This window comes from Nicotiana tabacum, chromosome 24, assembly GCF_000715075.1.
Source record: "Nicotiana tabacum cultivar K326 chromosome 24, ASM71507v2, whole genome shotgun sequence".
In the NCBI taxonomy this organism is placed as follows: domain Eukaryota; kingdom Viridiplantae; phylum Streptophyta; class Magnoliopsida; order Solanales; family Solanaceae; genus Nicotiana; species Nicotiana tabacum.
The window spans coordinates 61278861-61298525 of record NC_134103.1 but is presented as its reverse complement, the minus strand read 5'-3'; the positions used below and the strand labels follow the sequence as shown (position 1 = coordinate 61298525).

The window sequence follows — 19665 nt, the reverse complement described above, 5'->3', positions numbered from 1 at the left end:
AAGGACGACACTCCAGGTTCTGAGGGAGAAGAAGTTATATGCCAATTTCTCTAAGTGTTAGTTCTAGTTGGATTCGATGGCAATCTTGGGCCATGTGGTGTCCAATGAAGGGATTAAGGTGGATCCGAAGAAGATTGAGGTAGTTCAACGTTGGCCCAGACCTTCTATAGCCACGGAGATCGGAGTTTTCTAGGTTTGGCTGGGTATTATCGTTGCTTTGTGGAAGGGTTTTCATCCAAATGCAGCTCTATTGACTAATTTTACTAAGAAGGATGCTCCGTTCGGGTCATCGAACGAGTGTGAGGAGAGTTTTCAGAAGGTCAAGACTACCTTGACACATCTCCAGTTTTGATTTTGCCTTCGGGATTGGGATCATATACAATTTAATGTGATGATTCACGTATTGGTCTCGGGTGTGTATTGATGTAGGATGGTAGGGTGATTGCCTATGATTCGTGTTAGTTGAAGCCCCATGAGAATAACTATCTAGTGCATGATTTGGAGTTAGCACTTATTGTACTCGCGATCATGATTTGGAAGAATTACTTACCTGGCATGTCTTATGAGGTGTATACAGACCATCAGAGTCTCCAGTATCTATTTAAATAGAAAGATTTTAATTTAAGGCAGCAGAGATGGTTGGAGCTGTATAAATATGATATCACTACTCTCTATCATCTGGGAAAGGCCAATGTGGCTGCAGACGCATTGAGTAGGAAGGCGGAGAGTATGGGAAGCCAAACTTTTATTCCAGCTGGGGAGAGGTCTTTTGCAATGGATGTTTATACGTTGGCTAATAGGTTGGTGAGTTTGGATATTTCGGAGCCGAGAAGAGTCCTTGATTATGTTGTATTTGTCCTTGTTTGAGAGCATTAAGGCTCGCTAGTATGATGATCCCCACTTACTTTTCCTTAAGGACATGGTGCAACACGGTGATGCTAAGGAGGTCACTGTTGATGATGATGGGCTATTGCAGCTTCAGGGTCGAGTTTGTGTTCCTAATATAGATGGCTTGAGAGTTTTGATCCTTGAGGAGACTCATAGTATACGATATTCCATTCATCCAGGTGCTACGAAGATGTATCGTGACTTGAAGCAGCACTATTAGTGGAGAGGATGAAGAAGGACATTGTTTGACATGTTTCTAGTGTTTGAAATACCAAAAGGTCAAGTATAAGCATCAAAATTCGGGTGGTTTGCTTCAAAAGATTGATATACTGGAGTGGAAGTGGGAGCACATCACCATGGACTTTGTGGTAGGGTTGTCATAGACCTTGAAGAAGTTTGATGCCATTTGGGTCATTGTGGATCGGTTGACCAAGTCGGCGCATTTCACTCCGATCATGACTTCCTACACTTCGGAGCAGTTAGCTAGGATCTATATCAGAGAGATTGTTCGCATGCATGGTGTACCTATTTCTATCATCTTAGACCGTGACACTCAGTTTACTTCGCACTTTTGGAGGGAGGTTCAACGTGAGTTGGGAACGTATGTTGAGTTGAGTATTGCATTTCACCCTTAGATGGACGGGCAGTCCGAGCGGACCATTCAGATCTTGGAGGATATGTTGAGGGCATGCATTATTGATTTCGGAGGCCAGTACGACCGGTTTCTACCTTTAGCGGAGTTTGCCTACAACAACTACAAGTAGAGTATTTAGATGGCTTCGTATGAGGCCTTATATGGGAGACGGTGTCATTCACCGATTGGTATGTGCGATCCTAGCGAGGCCAGGTTATTGGGAAAAGACTTAATCTGTCATGCTTTGGAGAAGGTGAAGTTGATTTAGGAGAGGTTTCACATACTCAGTCTAGGCATAAGAGTTATGCAAACCAGAAGGTTTGTGACGTGGCTTTCATGGAGGCAAGAAGGTTCTTCTTAGAGTGTCGCCCATGAAGGGTGTGATGAGATTTGGAGAAAAGGTAAAGTTGAGACGAGGTTTATTAGTCATTTTGAGATTTAGAGAGATTTGATGAGGTTTTTATATACTTGCTTTGCCTCCTAGTCTTTCGGGAGTTCGTCCGATATTCTATATTTCTATGCTTTGGAAGTATCATAAAGATAAGTCCCATGTTTTGGACTTCAGCACAATGTAGTTGGATGGAAATCTAGCTTATGAGGAGGAGACGGTGGCCATTTTGGATCGGTAGGTTTAGAAGCTCAGGTTTAAAGATATTGTATGGGTGAATGTGTAGTGGAGGGGTCAACCAGTCGAGGAGGGGACTTATGACACCGAGCATGATATGCACTTCAGGTATGGTTCTTAACTCATTTTAGGACGAATGTTTGTTTAATAGGGGAGAATGTAACGACATGGCCGGTTGTTTTGTGTATTTGAGCCATTTTCCCCATTTGATGATTCTCGTGTGATTAGTTGTTATTATGTGACTTGCGGGGGGTGTTGGCTCTTTTTGCTAATTTCTGGCAATTTGAAGGTTTAGAAATTTTATAAGTTTGACCATGGGCTGACTTTGAGGATATCAGATTCGGATAGTTGTTCTGGGACTTGGAATATGTCTGTTTTGTCATTTGGAACTTGTCTGAAAAGTTTGGTCTCATTCCGAGTTGGTTTGGTAGGAATCAGATGCTTGGTTGTGAATATTGAAGTTCTTGAATTTTAAGATTCGCATGATGTGTTTTGGTGGTTGATTTATGGTTTTGGAAGTTATTTTGATGTTTTGAGCTTTCAAGCGAGTTTGTATGGGGTTTATATACTTGTGTGGGTATTTGGTGTGGGGCCTGAGGGACTCGGTGAGTTTTGGATGAGTTTGAGATGATTTTGGAGAAGTTTTAGACTTTCTGGTGTTGAAGACCTCGCATTTGCGATCGTCTGCTCGCATTTGCGGACTCCTAATCGCATTTGTGATGTTTGGCTCAGAAGGCCAGTTTCGCATTTGCGAAGACGGTGTCACAATTGCGACAACTGCATTTGCGATGCTTGGTCGCATCTGCGAGCTCCCTGGGCACATTTGCGAAGGCAGCAGCTTAGGGGCCCTGTTCGATTTTGCGAGCCCTTCTTCGCAATTATGAGGTTCGTATTTGTGAACCCTTATCGCAAATGCGACATCCGCAGCTAATATTATTAGAGACATTTCAAAACCTATACCCATTTTCTCATAGTTTGAACCCTAGACTTGGAGAGGGACGATTTTTTAAGAGGATTTATATACAAGGAAAGTGGGTAAGTGATTTTCACTTGAATTTTAATATTATATCTTGATTTTCGCTTGAATTTTAATATTATATCTTGATTTTCCATGAATGTTTTCACCTAAATCATGGAATTTGGAAGAAGAGTTTTGGAAGGTTTTGACTATGTTTTAAAAAATGAAAAAAATAATTGGGGATTTTAGAGCCAATATGGACTCGATTTTGGAATACAATCACATATTTGGACTCGTAGGGTTATGGGTAGCTGGGATCTACCCCTTGACTCGGGTTTTAATCATGTGGGGCCAGGGTTGGCTTTTGTTGACTTTTTAAAAATTGGGTAAAGATCAGGACTTTATTGTTTGGAATTAATTCATATAACATTGTTTGATGTTATTGGGTTATTTTTGGCTAAATTCGAGCCGGACGGAGGAGATGTTTAAAGGAAAGGCTATTTTAGAGGATTGATTTGGGCTTATTGAGGTATCTTGCCTAACCTTGTGTGGAGAAATACCTCTTAGGATTTGGCCTTATTATGCATAATTGTGTTAGGTGAAAAGCAACGTGCACGCGAGGTGATGAGCGTGTTCATGAGTGCTACATATGGTTTATGATCGGATTAGACCTTAGGATTCTAATATGCCTAATTTTTATGGCATGCTTAATATAAAACATACTTAATCACTTTGAGACTACATGAACTTGTTTGCTACAATTGATTTAGTCGTAGGCATGCTTTACATGTTGAACACTTATCCGCATTTTATTAATATCATCTCCTTGGGCACTTTATTGATGAGTTGTGAGGATATGCCTCTTGATAATAACTTGTTATCTTGAATTGTTATTATTATAGCACATGTGGACATGTTGGGATGATTGATTGGGCATTGGCACGAGGTTTTGCCATGCGATTGTGATTGATATTGTTATTATATCGTGGCATGGAGCGATAAGGGTTGATATTGTTATTATATGGAACGATAAGTGTGGATATTGCTATTGTGGTAAGCAATACGGGTGGATATTCTTATTGTATGGAGCGATAAGGGTGGATATTGTTATTGTATGAAGCGATAAGGGTGGATATTGTTATTATGACAAAACGTGGAGTACGAGGGTGACATATGCCTTTTTTTCTATTAATGATTTGTTTGTAAAAATAAATTTTCTTACCTTGAGTTTTTATCACATGTTTTAACGAAATTATTGGTATTGTACTCTGTCGTATATATTCTCGTTGCCAGTTTTTGATATATATATTGCAGGTTCTTTGGCTAGTAAGTATCACATGACTTGAACCTCGTCACCATATTATCGAGGTTAGTCTTGATACTTACTAGGTACTGATTGTGGAGTATTCATACTACACTTCTGCACATTTTGTGTGGATCCGGGTGCTGGATGTAGCAGACCTTGTGAGTGAGCTTGTGACAGAATGAGAGGATTCAAGGAAGTGTTGCAAGGACGCTGCAGACCCTTGGATTCCCATTCTCATATTTTTATACTGTTGTATTTACTTTCAAACAGTATTGTACTTAATAAGATGTCACGACACCAATTTTCCACCTTAGGATGTCGTGATGACACCTAGTCTCTAACTCTAGGTAAGCCTAACACATGCTGACTTAATAACAGAATTGAACTATTTTATCATTAATCATAAATCATTAAATGACATACATATCTGTAAGCGGCCAGTAGTTATATATTTCCCAAAACCGGTAGTACGGAGTCATAAGCACTAGTGAAACACACTAGAATTTCTAAACACAATACTATTTTGAATTACAATTTAACAGTAGCATAATAAAGTAAGATGATGACTCCGAGACTGCGAACATCAAGCAGGTATACCTTGAAGTCTCCAGCCGCACAGATGCAACTCTCAACAACACGATCAGAATACATGGATCTGCACAAAAATATGCAGAAGCGTAGCATGAGTACACCACAACGGTACCCAGTAAGCATCAAGCCTAACCTCGGTAGAGTAGGTACGAGGCCAGGTCAAGACACCTACTAGACATAGAAACCTGTTCAAGATATATATAAGCTAACAATGGAAAGAACATCAATGTAGATCAACAGCGGAAAGATTATTGATTTAGAACCAACAATAAAGTAATAAAAATACAAATGGCAGCAAGTAGTAAATGAGTAATAAAGAAACAATATAATCAGAACATCGATGAGATGTAAATGAACTCAAATAAAGAAAAATGGATGACAACTCAAATAATCAAATCACTCCAAATGCATTGACTTACAACAAGAATTACCCCGAGGCACCACACCTCATAAACCACAAGTCATGAACTACAATTTCCAAATCTTATACATATGGCACCTCGTGCCCGCAATAACAATCACTTTCGCACGGCAAAGCCCACGTGCTGCCATGTACTTTGCGACCATGACAAATATCAATTTAGATGAACGAGACATATATTTGACACCATAAAACATAATAATAATAATAATAATATTGAATAAAGTAAGGTGTCAAATGAAATAATGAGTTTATTTTAGAAATCAAGTAAAGTAAAATAATATACAATTTATACGAAACAAAGTATCGGATGGGTTTTGCTTAGAAATCAATAAAATTGAGTAAAAGTATCATTTTAAACAAAGCAAAACATCAGTTAAATTAATGAATTAAATATAGAATTTGTTAAAGAAAAACATGATAACAATTTTAAGTAAGGTAAACACCTAATAGGGTGATGAGTATAATTTAAGAACTCAATTATAGTGAAAGTGCGATAACCATTTAGAATAATAAGGCATCGAGTGAGATAACGAGTTCTATCTTAAGAGGCACATAGAAAAAAGCATGTTAATAATTCTTTTATTTAAACTATTATGTTACCAACAACTCAACAGAATATGATATAGTGACTCCACACAATTAAATTCACATTGACAATCAATTCACCAAGTTATAACGGAGGCACAGATTGACATGTTAAAGCAACACAATAAATCATGTAGAATGTATGACTCACACAAGAAACCACAATCTTTCCAACACCAGGATAACAACGAATAACCAAACACAATCAAAATACAGATGAATGATTGAAGGAAGAACAGTGACCGTTCAAATCAATAAGTTGTTCCAAATGTAAAATGAAAATCACAATCGAGGTACTGCCTCGTATTCACATTTTACAATTTCAATCACAATCTTTCCTTATATCACCGCATGAGCCTTATATTTAATTTTGAAAATCATTTTTTTCGAAATAGCTACACACGTTTTAGCCCACCTTATCTCACCGCGTGGCTTCAAGTAGTTCCCCTACTAGCAACACGCGTATCAAGCCCACCTTATCTCACCGCATGCGTATCAACCCCTAGCCTTATGCCACCGCATGCATATCAATATCACAACACAATCACAACTCGCGCCACAAATGCCCATATGCCACAACTTGCCACAAAGTCAACAACACCAATGTTTCCACAATAAATAGCCCATGGCTCAACCACAATGTGTACAAGAATTTCAACAATAACAAAATAAATAAGAATGCTCAACAAGGAAAGGTATCTCAACAATTAACAACTTCGCCTCAATATGATAACGGCTATTACAACTTCAACACCAATAACTCAACAAGATGATATTCCACAAAATAACAACTTCAATTAAAAGTGATTCAACAATTAAGAGGTAACAAGACAATAAGGAAGGCAATAACTTTAACTAAAGTATATAAGAGCAAAATAACAAGTAAGAGGTAGAACAAGTGCTAACAAAGTCAAATAGAGCATGTAAGAGTGGATTAACAATGAGAGAGATAACATGTTATGACAATTCAATTAACGGCATGAAAAGAGTCTAGATAACCTAAACCGGTCAAATACCATATATAGTCCATGTACCCACTCGTCACCTTGCGTACAAGGTTTTTACATGACACAAATAGCAAAATCAACCCAAATCCTAAGGGGTAGTTTTCCCCATACAAATTTAGGCAAGATACTTACCTCAATCAGGCCAACTCAACCCTCAGAAATAGCTTTTTCCCTAAAATTCGCCTCCCGCAGCTCAAATCCAATATTTTTATATGAAAACCCCCTCCAAAATCGCCCAAAATCGAGCTCTAAAACCTTGTGAGAAAAAGTAACTAAATTTTGAAACAAGAAAAAAATGCAGCAGCTATCACAGCTCGATTCAGGTCCTAGATGATCCCGAAACTCACTTTTGATAAGACCAACACGATATTTGCGAGATTACACCCAAGATAGCCTCTTGAATCACCAAATTTGGCCTTAAAATGAGGAAGATACGATGTTTTGAGGTTTGAAAAGAAATCTAAAAATTTAATGGCATATTCGTAATTATTTACACCAGAAAAAAACCAGCAATAAGAAAATCTTCATTTTAGCACCCCAAAACCCATTTGAAACCTCCCGGACACAAACCATATATGCATTTCAATCATAAAACACACTACAAACCTGCTTGCGCACTCAAAACACCTAAAAGAGGTCATATCGATCTGATATTGACCATGGTCAAACTTCAAATCCTTAACTAGTTTCTCAACCAATGTTCCAAAATACACCCGAGACCCTCGGGACCCAATTCAATCATACCAACAAGTACAAATACATCATACAAACTTATCTGAAGCCTCAAAACACTCACGATAACATCACAACAAAGAATCGAGGCTCAAACCGAATAGAATTTTTCTTAAGTTGTTAAATCTTCATTCTTTCAAAAGAGTGTGTGAATCACACTTAAACACTTCGGATTACTTTAAAACTTTGCACACAAGTTCAATTCAACTATATAGACCTATCCAAAGTCTCAGAACACCAATTGGAGTTCAATAACATTAAATTCAACTCTTGGTCAAACTTATGAACTCTTAAGTTATTCAAATTGTCAACTTTCGACAAATAGTGTCGAATTCTTCTAGGAACCTCCGGAACCAAATTCGATCATACATACAAGTCCAAAATCATCATACGAACCTATCAGAATAATCAAAATCGGACTCTGAGTCCTTTTACCCAAAAAGTCAAACCTTGGTCAACTCTTCCAACTTAAAGCTTTTAAAATGAGAATCATTATTCCAAATCAATCTCGAATCGCTCGAAAACTGAAACCAACCATACACACGAGTTATAATACATAATATGAAGCTACTCAAAGTCTCAAACTACCGAATGGAACGCTAAAGCTCAAAACGACCAGTCGGGCGACTTGCTATGTATTTTGGTTAGAGCTCATGACTCTGTATTACCTGGTTTTGGAAAGTTGTAGTGTGTATTGCCATGTTTGGCTCATATTATCGCTATTTACATTGTTATGTTAATTCATTCTTATCATATCATATTTTGATGAATTAAATGTTGTTAATATGATTGGCTTACCTAGTCTTGAATGTTAGGTACCATCACGACCCCTTTGGTGGAATTGGATCGTGACACCCGAGGGGCTCGGGAGAGTTTCAAAGTTTTTTGGTAAGGCCTCAAGTTTTTATGGTGTTGCAGATATCGCAATTGCGATGGTCTGCTCGCAATTGCGAAGGTTCGAATTTGTGATAATAGGTTGTGAAGTCCTGCTTCACAATTGCGACATCCACATTTGCAAAGGGAGTATCGCATTTGCGACACTTGGTCACATTTACAACTCTCCTTGTCACATTTGCGAGAACTGAAACTGAGGGAGCTAGTTCGCATTTGCGAGCCATTTCTCGCATTTTCAAGATTCGCAATTGGGGTAAGTGATGTTTACATATTTCTATTATTATTTCAAGACTATATGGATTCTTAACACCCAAAACACGGAATTTTGAGGAAAATTTAGAAATTTTTCCTACAACTTAAGAAAATAAAAATTAAGGTTTTGAAAGTCGATTTGGACTCGGTTTTTATATCTAATCATATATTTGGACTCGTGGGGTTAGGGGTAATCAGGATCTACCCCTTGACTCGGGTTTTGACCGTGTGGGCCCAGAGTTTACTTTTGTTGACTTTTTGAAAATTGAATAAAGATCGAAGCTTTATTATTTGGAATTGATTCATATGGCTTTGTTTGATGTTATGAGTTATTTTTGGCTAGATTTGACCCGTTCAGAGGCTGATTTAAGAGGCAAGGGATTTTTGGAGTATTAATTCTCGCTCTCGGAGGTAGGTATCTTGTCTAAGCTTGGTTTGAGGGTAATTTCCCCATTAGCTATGGTATTTGTTATATGTTGGGGTGTCGCACGTGCGAGGTGACAAGCGTATATGCGTGAACCATGGTTATTCAAGATCCGGGTAGATTTTAGGCTATTATATGACTTGTTTTGCTATCATTCCTCCTTGTTACCGTGTTTTCTCTACTTGTATGACTGCATGAGCTATTATTCATGCTATGAATCATGTCTAGGCTATGTGCTTATCTGTTCGAGACATGGTAAGGACATTTTTGCTATGTTGAGTTGTTTGCCTTAATTTTAGTCATATTCTCAGTCATGACATTATATCTGCGTATTATATCTTTATCTCCGTGCACTCTTTATATGCTACCTCACATGTTGTTGGTATTCTTATATGTGTGACACAGGGTGAGCTGAGTACAGTGAGACGTGAGCATTTTGAGACTTAAGCAGTTTGATGACTGAACTTGGGCCATAGAGTCGTATTAGCATAGATAGTGAGGTGACGCGTGCGCCAGGTGCCATATTTGGCTGAGTGGTATTGATAGTGAGGTGAAGCGTGCGCCAGGCCCCATTTGGGCTGAGTGATATTGATCGTTGACTTTTGATCCGATCAGCGCTTGGGCTCGAATCCGCCCCTTCGGAGTCAGGTATTAACCTGTGCGTGCAGGCACATGAGATGTGCTTTGGTGAGGGACTTATGTCAGGCACCGGTATAGTGCTGAGTGTGAGTGTGTTTGATGATTGAGGGTTACTTGTGCCAGGCGGATCCAGGATTTTGGCAGGATGGGTGAACTACTAAGAAGATGTGGATCCAGAATATAAATTTTACGGGTTCCACCTTTAGTTCTTACGATTGCGTACCCATTGCACTTTTGGAACTACAAGTTCAAATTTTTGTTTTTTTAAATAGTAATTTCTTACATCTATATCTATTTTTCATGTTGAAAATATTGAGATCAGTTGAGCCTATTGACTATATGCTACATCATACACTGCTACTAGTTTTAATATACACATTTTGTTTAATCATATAAGATTTTACAACGACAAAAGAAGAATAGGAATTTCAATGTGTGAAAATTTTGAAAGAATTAACCAAACAAAAAAAGAAATAAAAAAGAAAAAGTACTTAATTAATACGCAAAAAATAACACCAGACACGCCCATCTCCCATGGGAGTCTACTTCTAGAAAAAAGGAAAAAATAACAAGATTGACATAAGATTTGAACTCACAACCTCACCTAGAGAGGTATACTCAATAACCATCACATCATATAATACTTGGAGCATGGGCGCACACACATATATTTAAATATTTTTTGAAAAAATATAACATTACTATACATAATGGAACCCCCTAGATACGCCCCTGACTATACATATGCTGAGATTTGGTATACTTGATGATTAAACTGCGATATCGTTGATCTTGTCATGTAAACTTGTCATGAAGGCATAGGGTGGTATCTCTAAATTGATAGTCCATGTTTAGATGAGTACTATGGAAGAATTGATGCCTTAACTGATATATTTGAAAAGCATGCTTATTTCTCCTCTTATTATGATAAAATATTACTTGAGCTGTTTTTACTTTTGCCGATATTATGTTGTTAATTGTGTTGTTGGATGATGGTATGCTGAAAAACCATGTTTTAGCCACATTTTGCACTCTAATTACTGTACTTTGTTTGTGTTGAGCTTAAATGATGATGATTTTCACTTATTATGTGTTTTATACCTTGTAGGAGATGATTCTGAGTTAAGAAGATATTTTGGAGCTAAACTGAATAATTTGGTGCTTTGAAGTCTAAATAAAATCCTAAAAAATTAAACCAGGATCGCATTCGAGGGTCAAGGACCAAGTCTGGATATCAAAAAGTGAGAAAAAATCCCACTCTGAAAAAATTGCATTACAGCGTTGCATGGGGCACCGCGAGGCGTAGCACGGCAGTGTAATTGGATATCTCTAACAAAAGTAACATCTTTGAACTTCCTCACTGGAGCGGCACATGGTGCGCCGCAGGGCGCGCCATGCCTATGCAGTTCTGCTGGAGAATTTTCCCACTTCAGCTTGGAAAGGGTAGTTCTATCCGGACCCACTTCTACATGGTATTAATACACCAAAAATATGATTTTGACAGGACTTTTGACCTACGGAACATTGGTAAAGCATTGAAGACTTTAAGGCACAAGAATTCATCATTCTTCCATCAACTCAATACCCGGGTTTTGATTAAACTCATGTTTTCTTAATTAAATTTATTTGTGATGATTTATCCTACTGTTATGGAGTAGTTTTCTCTTAGGGTTTTGATGGACATGGTGTATTGAAGATTTGATTAGGGATTCTATTCTTGATAATTGCTTGATTTTATTGATGAGGTTTTGAACTATATTGTGAAGTTGTTCATTATTTTGCTTAATCGAAAGAGGAGTTCGATATTGAATTATTTGCATCTTATGCTTTAGTTTAAATTCGTGATTCATCTAGGTAATCGAATGAGCCTCTTGAATTATTAAACAAACTAGAAAATAGGAAATATCCGTGCAAAGCTACCCTTCAGACTAAAACCATCATCATATTCATAGCAGTTGTTCACAATGCTTCAATTGGATTATTTCTAGGATTTAAAGTTTAATTGCAATAGGAACCTTAACTTCAAGTGTAATCTAATTATGTGGTGAATTCGTGAGAATCAATAGTATTTTAGAAGTGAACTAATTCAAGAATTGGATCCCGAGTTAATTATCTTACAATTGTCTAGTCAATTACCCTTATTTCTCCCACTGATATTTCTGTGTTTCTCAATTCTTGTCTTCCGTGATCAATTGATAATTGCTTTAATTTATTAGTTAATTATAGTTAATAATTATTCAAATCAAAGTGTTAATCCTCCTTGATAGCAATTATCTAGAGATTATTCAAATATTATTTAAATCTAATCCATGTGGAGACGATAATTAAACTATACTATCTTAATTCCATGTGGTGTTTTGCGCTCGTCAAATTTTGGCACCGTTGCCGGGGATTGGCAATCAATAGTGTCCAACATAGTTTTTGGTGTTAATTTAGGAAAGAATTTTATTTTCTTGTATTCACGTCTTCTCACTTATGTGTGGGTAACAAGCTTAGTTTCTCTGATGTATGACTCGATCTTATTCGAAGGAAGTGATACCATATGAACCGAAGTTAGAGAAACACCTGCGACAACTGAGGAAAGAAAGAGGATTCACCGAAGATTTCTTGGGTCAATCTTCGACCCAAGAACACATGGCTAAAAATGAAGATGATGGAGTTGATTTGGCTGCAAGGGAAGCAGTCACACGGGCAGCTGCTAAAGCAGCTCTAAGAGATATTGATGGGGAAGGAGGACGAAGATTCAACTTGAACCGACTCTAGTTCAAGATGCATTCGAAAATGTAGGTCCCATGGCTGGCAGATCATTGGGTAACTATGCCAAATGAGTCTACAATCAGTGACTGTTGACAACAGAACTCCACCCATTGCAGCAAATAATTTTGAGTTAAAGCAAGGCTTGCTTCAAACCATCCAAAACAACCGTATCTTCAGAGGGAAGGTAAATGAAGATACTAAAACTCACTTGATGGACTTTGAGGAAATCATAAACACCTTTCAATACAATGGAGTGTCAAAAGATGCAGTCTACTTAAGGGCATTCCCTTTTTCACTGAAGGATGATGCGAAGCACTTGCATCGAAGCCTACCAACTGGGTCGATCAGGACATGGGAAGATATGATGAAAACGTTTCTTGACAAATACTTATCATCTGTAAAAAAAAAAAGGGAAATTTAGAAGGGAAATCCATAACTTCTACCATGAGGACACTAAAATGGTCTTCGAAGCTTGGTTAAGATTCAAGGAGATAGTGAGAAGGTGTCAGCATAATGGAATCGAATTGTGGATGCAACTCTGGGATTTTTGGGATTGACTGACACCCTCCTCACGAAGAACTTTGAGTAATGCAGTTGGAGGTTCGTTAATGAATAAAACCCCGGAGGAGATTGTCTCTGTCCTTGATGAATATCTGAAAATGCTAAGCAAAATCTCGTTTAGAGTAATGACAGAAGAAAATCAGCTAGGGTTTACCAAGTGGACTCTAACATATCATTGCAAGCTCAGATAGACACCATGGCCAAAGAGAAAAGAAGTTGACCTTAGCCAAGGTGTAGAGTGAGCCGCAAGCAGCATGTGGTTTTTGTGGAATGGGACAACCTACTCATGAGTGTCAAGCTTCAGCTAAGAAAGTTAATATTGTGGGGAACTATAATAAGGAAACTACCAAGGTGGAGATAACTTCAATGTTATGGGCCAAAGACATCTAGGTTTTTCATGGAGTTCACCAAGCGGGAGTTTGAACTCGGGGCAGTAGAATAATCCTGGACCTCTGGGTCAAGGACCTCCAGTTTTTTAGAACCAGCCAAGGTAGAAATAGCAGCCACAATAGCCAAATCAGTCTAGTATGGAAGATCTCATGAAGGTTTTCCTCAACAAGTCTGAAGAGAGGTTTGATACTCACAGTTCTGCTATTCAAAATCTGAAAAGACAATTGGGTCAAATTGCTAACATGTTATCTTAGAGGGATCCTGAGACTCTACCCTCTAACATAGAAGATAACCCAAAAGAATTGATCAAGGATGTGTCTCTAAGAAGTGGCAAAACATTGATTGATCCAGTTCTGAAAACTAATCCCGAGGTGGTAAACGAGCAAACAGATACAGTGGAGGAGCAAAAGAGTGGAGAACAAAAATATGAGAGTAATGGGGTACAAAGGTGGTTGAAGAGAGAAGACGCATTCCAGCTCTACCATTCCCTCAAAAGAAAAAGCAAAAAAAACTAGACAAGTGCATTGGGAGGTTATTGGAGATGCTCAAGTAGTTATATGTGAACATTCCCTTCACAAAGGTTCTCACTCATATGCCTTCTTTATGCTAAGTTCTTGAAGGAAATTTTATCAAGCAAGAGGAAGCTAGAGGAAACAATAGTGGTCAAGTTGAATACCCACTGTAGTGCCATATTGTAAAATATAAATCCTCAAAAATATGGGGATCCAGGAAGCTTCACCATACCATGCTCGTTGAGCAGTGAGAAATTCAACAAGGCTTTATGTGACTCTGGTGCTTCTATAAATCTAATGCCTTTGTCTGCATTCAGGAAAATCGAAGGTGGGCTTGGAGTGATCAAATCCATACCAGTGTCCTTACAACTAGCTGACCAGACCACCATATTACCTGAAGGAATCATTGATGATATTCAGGTATGGGTGGATAAGTTTCTGTTCCCCGTAGACTTTATTATGGTGGACATAAAAGTGAACAATGAGGTGCCTCTAATTCTAGGGAGGTCTTTTTTGTGCACAAGTAGAGCAATTCTTGTTATCTATGAGGGGCGGCTCATGCTCATAGTGGATAACGAGAAAGTGGTTTTCCAGATGAAGAGGATGATGAAATATCCCAGTGATGAGGCATCTGCCTACTCGTGTTTCAAGCTTGATTTTGTTGGGGAGTTAGCTAAAAATACAAGTTTGATAAGCTTGTAGGGGACACTCTACAGAGGTGTATTACTCAGTCTAGCATAATGGAGGATGAAGATCCTGAAATAAAGAAAGAGGATGAAGCTCTTGAGATTGAGAATCAAGTAGTTGATGAGGAGGAACTCAAAAAGGAGGCGTCTAAGCCTAGTGTGGAACTGGAAGTTTTCCCTACTCACTTGAAATATATTTTTCTTAAGACTAATAATTTTTTTGTGATTATTTCTAATTATTTGACAGGTGCATAGGAATAAAAGCTGGTGGAGATGCTGAGGAAGTACAAGAAAGTCATTGGCTGGACCATAGCTGATATTCAAGGAATCAATCCAGCCATTTACATGCACAAAATTTTGTTGGAAGAAAATATCAAGCCATTGGTGCAACCCCAACGCAAGCTGAACAAAAATCTAGAGGAGATAGTGCACAAAGAGATTATCAAGTTTGTTAGTTGTGAGAGTGATTTTCCCTATCTCTAATAGCCAATGGATCAGCCATGTGCAAGTTATAATTAAGAAGGGAGCAAGACAATGGTAAAGAATAAAGACAATGAATTGATCCCAACAAGAATAGTCATAGGATGACGAATGTGCATTTATTATAGGAGATTAAATGATGCAACAAGGAAAGACCACTTCCCACTTTCCTTTATTGATCAGATGCTCGAGAAGGTGGTTGGACATGGTTTCTACTATTTCTTGGATGGGTACTCGGACTACAATCAGATACCCATTGCCCTTGAAGATGTTGAGAAGACTACTTTCACTTGCCCTACAGGAATTTTTGCTTAGAGGAGGATGTCATTTGGGTTGTGTAATGCACCGGCCACTTTTCAGAGGTGCATGATGTCTATCTTCTCATATCTAAATGGGAAATTCCTAGAGGTATTCATGGATGAATTCACTCTGTTTGGTGATGATTTTGATGACTGCTTGAAGAAATTGGAACTTGTGCTCAAACGTTGAAAAGCCACTCACTTGGTTCTTAACTGAGAGAAGAGTCACTTCATGGTGAAAGGGGGAAATGGCATTGAAGTTGATAGAGCAAAGGTTGATGTAATTGCTAGATTTCCACCACCGACTATTGTGAAGAGTATATGGAGTTTCTTGGGATATGTTGGGTTTTATAGGAGGTTCATCAAAAATATTTAAAGTATTACCAAGCCATTGACTGCATTTCTAGTGAAGGATGTCAAATTTGTGTTCACTATTGAGTGCTTGAGAGCATTCGAATTGATGAAAGAAAAACTTGTTACTGCGATGATTATTTTGACACCTGACTGGAGCTAGCCATTAGAGATAATGTATGATATTAGTGATATAGTTGTGGGAGAAGTTCTAGGGCAAAGGAAAGGTAAGATGTTTAGGCCCATCTATTATACAAATAGAACATTGAATGATGCTCAAGTGGATTATGCTACTACCGAGAAGGAGTTCTTTGTTGTGATCTTTGCTTTCGACAAGTTTAGATCCTATCTCATGGGGAATAAGATGATTTTTCACACTGATCACCTAGCTTTGAAATATTTGCCGAGTAAGAAGGAGTCCAAGCCGTGTCTAATGCGGTGGGTTTTGGTCCTTCAAGAGTTTGACCTAGAGAATATGGATAGAAAGGACACTGAAAATCAAGTCGCAGATGATCTATATCGACTTGAGAAATCTCCTGTAGAGATAGTGAAAATAGGGGAAGAGTTCCCCGATGAGCAGATTTTCTCCATTGATGCGGTCTCCAAAAGACCGACCTGGTATGCTTATGTAGCCAAATTTTTGGCTAGTGGATGGTTGCCTCGTGACCTCTCTCGTGATCAAAGAAGAAGGCTTTAAAGTGAGGCAAAAAGTTATTTTTAGAGTGACCCCTTCTTGTTTAAATTATGTGCAGATGGTATAATTCGGAGATGTGTACCTGAAGGAGAAATGACAACCATTTTGTCTCATTGCCATGATGGAGCAGCTAGAGGATACTATGGCGGAAGTCGCACTGCAGCAAAGGTCATGGAAGCCAATTTCTATTGGCCAACTTTTTACAAAGATGAATGGGTGTATGTAGCTGTATATGACATGTGTCAAAGGGTAGGTAACATTATCAAGAGGGATGAGAAGCCATTAAACTACATTCTGGTATATGAAATTTTTTATGTTTGGGCCATTGACATCATGGAGTTGTAATCAATGATGCTCGAGTGGTGTGTGAGTTCTTACGGAAGAACATCCTTACCTGCTTTGGGACACCTCGAGTGATTTTCAGTGAAAATAGGTCGCACTTTGTAAACAAGCAGTTTGTTGCATTGTTGTCCAAGTATGGGGTCACACATAAACCTGAAACCCCGTACCATGTCCAAACTAGTAGGCAAGTTGAAGTGGTTAACCATGAGCTTAAATGAATTCTTGAAATGACGGTTAGTGCTTCTCGTAAGGATTGGTCTGTGAAGTTAGATGAAGCACTATAGGCATACAGAACTGCGTTCAAAACAATAATAGGGACTTTACCTTTCAAATTAGTGTATGGAAAATCGTTTCACCTACCTGTTGAGATTTAACATAAAGCTTATTAGAAAATTAAGTTGTTTAATCTTGATCTTAGTCTTGTAGGTGAATATAGGTTATCGCAGATGAATGAGTTGGAAGAGTTTAGACTAGACGCGTATAAAAATGCACGAATTTGTAAGAAAAAGACAAAGAGGTGGCGTGATCATCTGATTAAGCCAAAATATTTTCATGAAGTGGACAAAGTCTTGCTATACAATAGTAGATTTAGGTTGTTCCCCAAAAAATTTAAGTCAAGATGGACGGGTTAGTATGTGGTGAAACATGTATCGCGGTATGGCGCCATTGAAATTCAATATGAGGAAGGGACGAAGAGCTTCAAAGTGAATGGGCACAGATTGAAATCATACTTTATTGAAGGATTTTACAGGCAATCCTCTAGCATAATGATCAAATGAGCCTAAGCAACGGAGTCAAGCTAACGACTATAACTCAGAATTAGTTCTAACCTTTTTTCTTGATTTTGTAGTGTATTTTAATTGGTTGTAGATTAGAACTAATGGTGTTTAGGAGTTTGTTTATTGGTAGGTATAGGTTTTGGCATAAATTGGATGAGCAAAAAAGTGCAAAATGGAGCCGGGGAGCAATCTAGTGGCAAAAAAGCAAAAAAAAAAAAAAAAGAGACTCTGAGAAAATTACACCAGCGTGCCGCATGGAGCACCGCATGGCGTGGTGCACTAGGTATAACATAGATGTCTGACCAAAAAGAGAGGTATCTGAAAAAGTCCAGTATAACAGCGCGCGGGACGCCGCACTCCGCGGCACGATAGTGCAAAATTCGGCAAGTTTGAGAACAAAAAAAAAGGAAAGTTTTTTTTGTATAAAGTAAACGCCCCAAATGCCAGACCTCTTTTCTATATCACTCGACCCCTTATCCCCTATTTTTCCTCGTTCTCTTATTCTCTCCTCTCTAACTTACCCCAAAATTCCCAATTCTTCTTCAAAGTCTTTCACCTTCAAATCCTCCCATCTCTTTCCCACTTTAAGGTAAGTTTTATTCTCTCATATTTCTATTTATTTTAGTAATTATTTACAGTACCTAGTTACTGTAGTACATCTTCTCTCAACCCTAGGTAGTTATAGTTTGTAGTTTTAGCTTTTGATTTTAGCTGAATTTATGATGGATTATTATGGGATTTGCTTTGCTTGTATGCTTGTGGTGAATATGTTTTTGTGTATTTGTGATATTGAAATTTGTTTTGATGAATTTTGGGTTGGTGTGCCTTTATGGCCAAATATTTAGTGGGTGTTTGGTGTCAATTTGGAACACTTTTGTTCTATTGCTAAGAAGTGGTGGTGTTGTGATTGTTGTGGGTGGTGTTATTGGTTTATATGTGTGGTGGTTCTAGCCTACTTAAGTTGAAATTATACGTTGAAACTAGTGCCTATTATGTGCTTGATAAAATGTTCCAATGACATTAAGTGTGTAATTTGTTTCTAATTTGAATGGTAATTAATTTGTAATAAAGTTGAGTGTGGAGTGGGCGGTCATGTTCTAATTTTGTGAAATTGTGAAGTGTTGGCCCCGGGTGCTAATCGATTGGTCCACCTCATGCTATTATGTTACTAGATGCAATTTAAGTTGTCCAATTCATACCAGTTACTTATTTAGTTTTGTAGTATAACTTCTTCTTTTTAGTAGTAGTCCATTAGTATAACTTCGTGATTTTTCCTTTCTTAGTTACTAGTTTAGCTTCGTAGTTATGTACTTTAGCATAGTGTAGTGTAGTCATTTTTTTGTCATTATTGTAATGTTATTTAGGTGGTTGGGCGGTGATGGTATGTTAGGAACTCACTTTTTATTATATTTCACACTCTAATTTCTGCATTTTCATCATGTTTGAGCATAATTGTTAGTACTTTGTACTTACTACGTGTGTTATGCTGTGTAAGATGTTATTTCGAGTTGAGAAATAAGTTTAGAGCTAAAATAAATGAATTGAATATTTGAAGTCTGAGTAGAAGCCTAAGGGATTAAACCGGGATTGCTTTCGGGGGTCGAGTACCAAGTCTGGATGTCAAAAATTGAGAAATATTCCAACTCTGAGAAAAATGCACTACCGCGCCGCGGGGCGTGGAAAACCCCATGTGTGCGGCGCATGGGGCAGCGTGCTAGTACAAAATAAGTGCCCAACTTTTTTCACTTCGGCTCAGAGAGGGTAGTTTCGTCCGAGCGCGTTGCTACTTGGTATAATTATGCTAGAAACACATTTTTGAAGGGACTTATGACCTACAAAGGATTTGAGAAGTAAC

The 19665-nt window shown here is 38.1% G+C and overlaps 1 protein-coding gene across 1 annotated transcript; it reads left to right on the top strand.

Moving 5' to 3' along the window:
* The first annotated feature begins 14919 nt into the window (after window positions 1–14919).
* On the top strand, window positions 14920–15660 carry LOC142178172 (uncharacterized). The gene is made up of 3 exons (XM_075247502.1): window positions 14920–15036; window positions 15130–15311; window positions 15474–15660. Exons 1-3 carry the CDS (start codon window positions 14920–14922, stop codon window positions 15658–15660), a joined length of 486 nt encoding a protein of 161 aa, XP_075103603.1.
* The last annotated feature ends 4005 nt before the right edge of the window (window positions 15661–19665 follow it).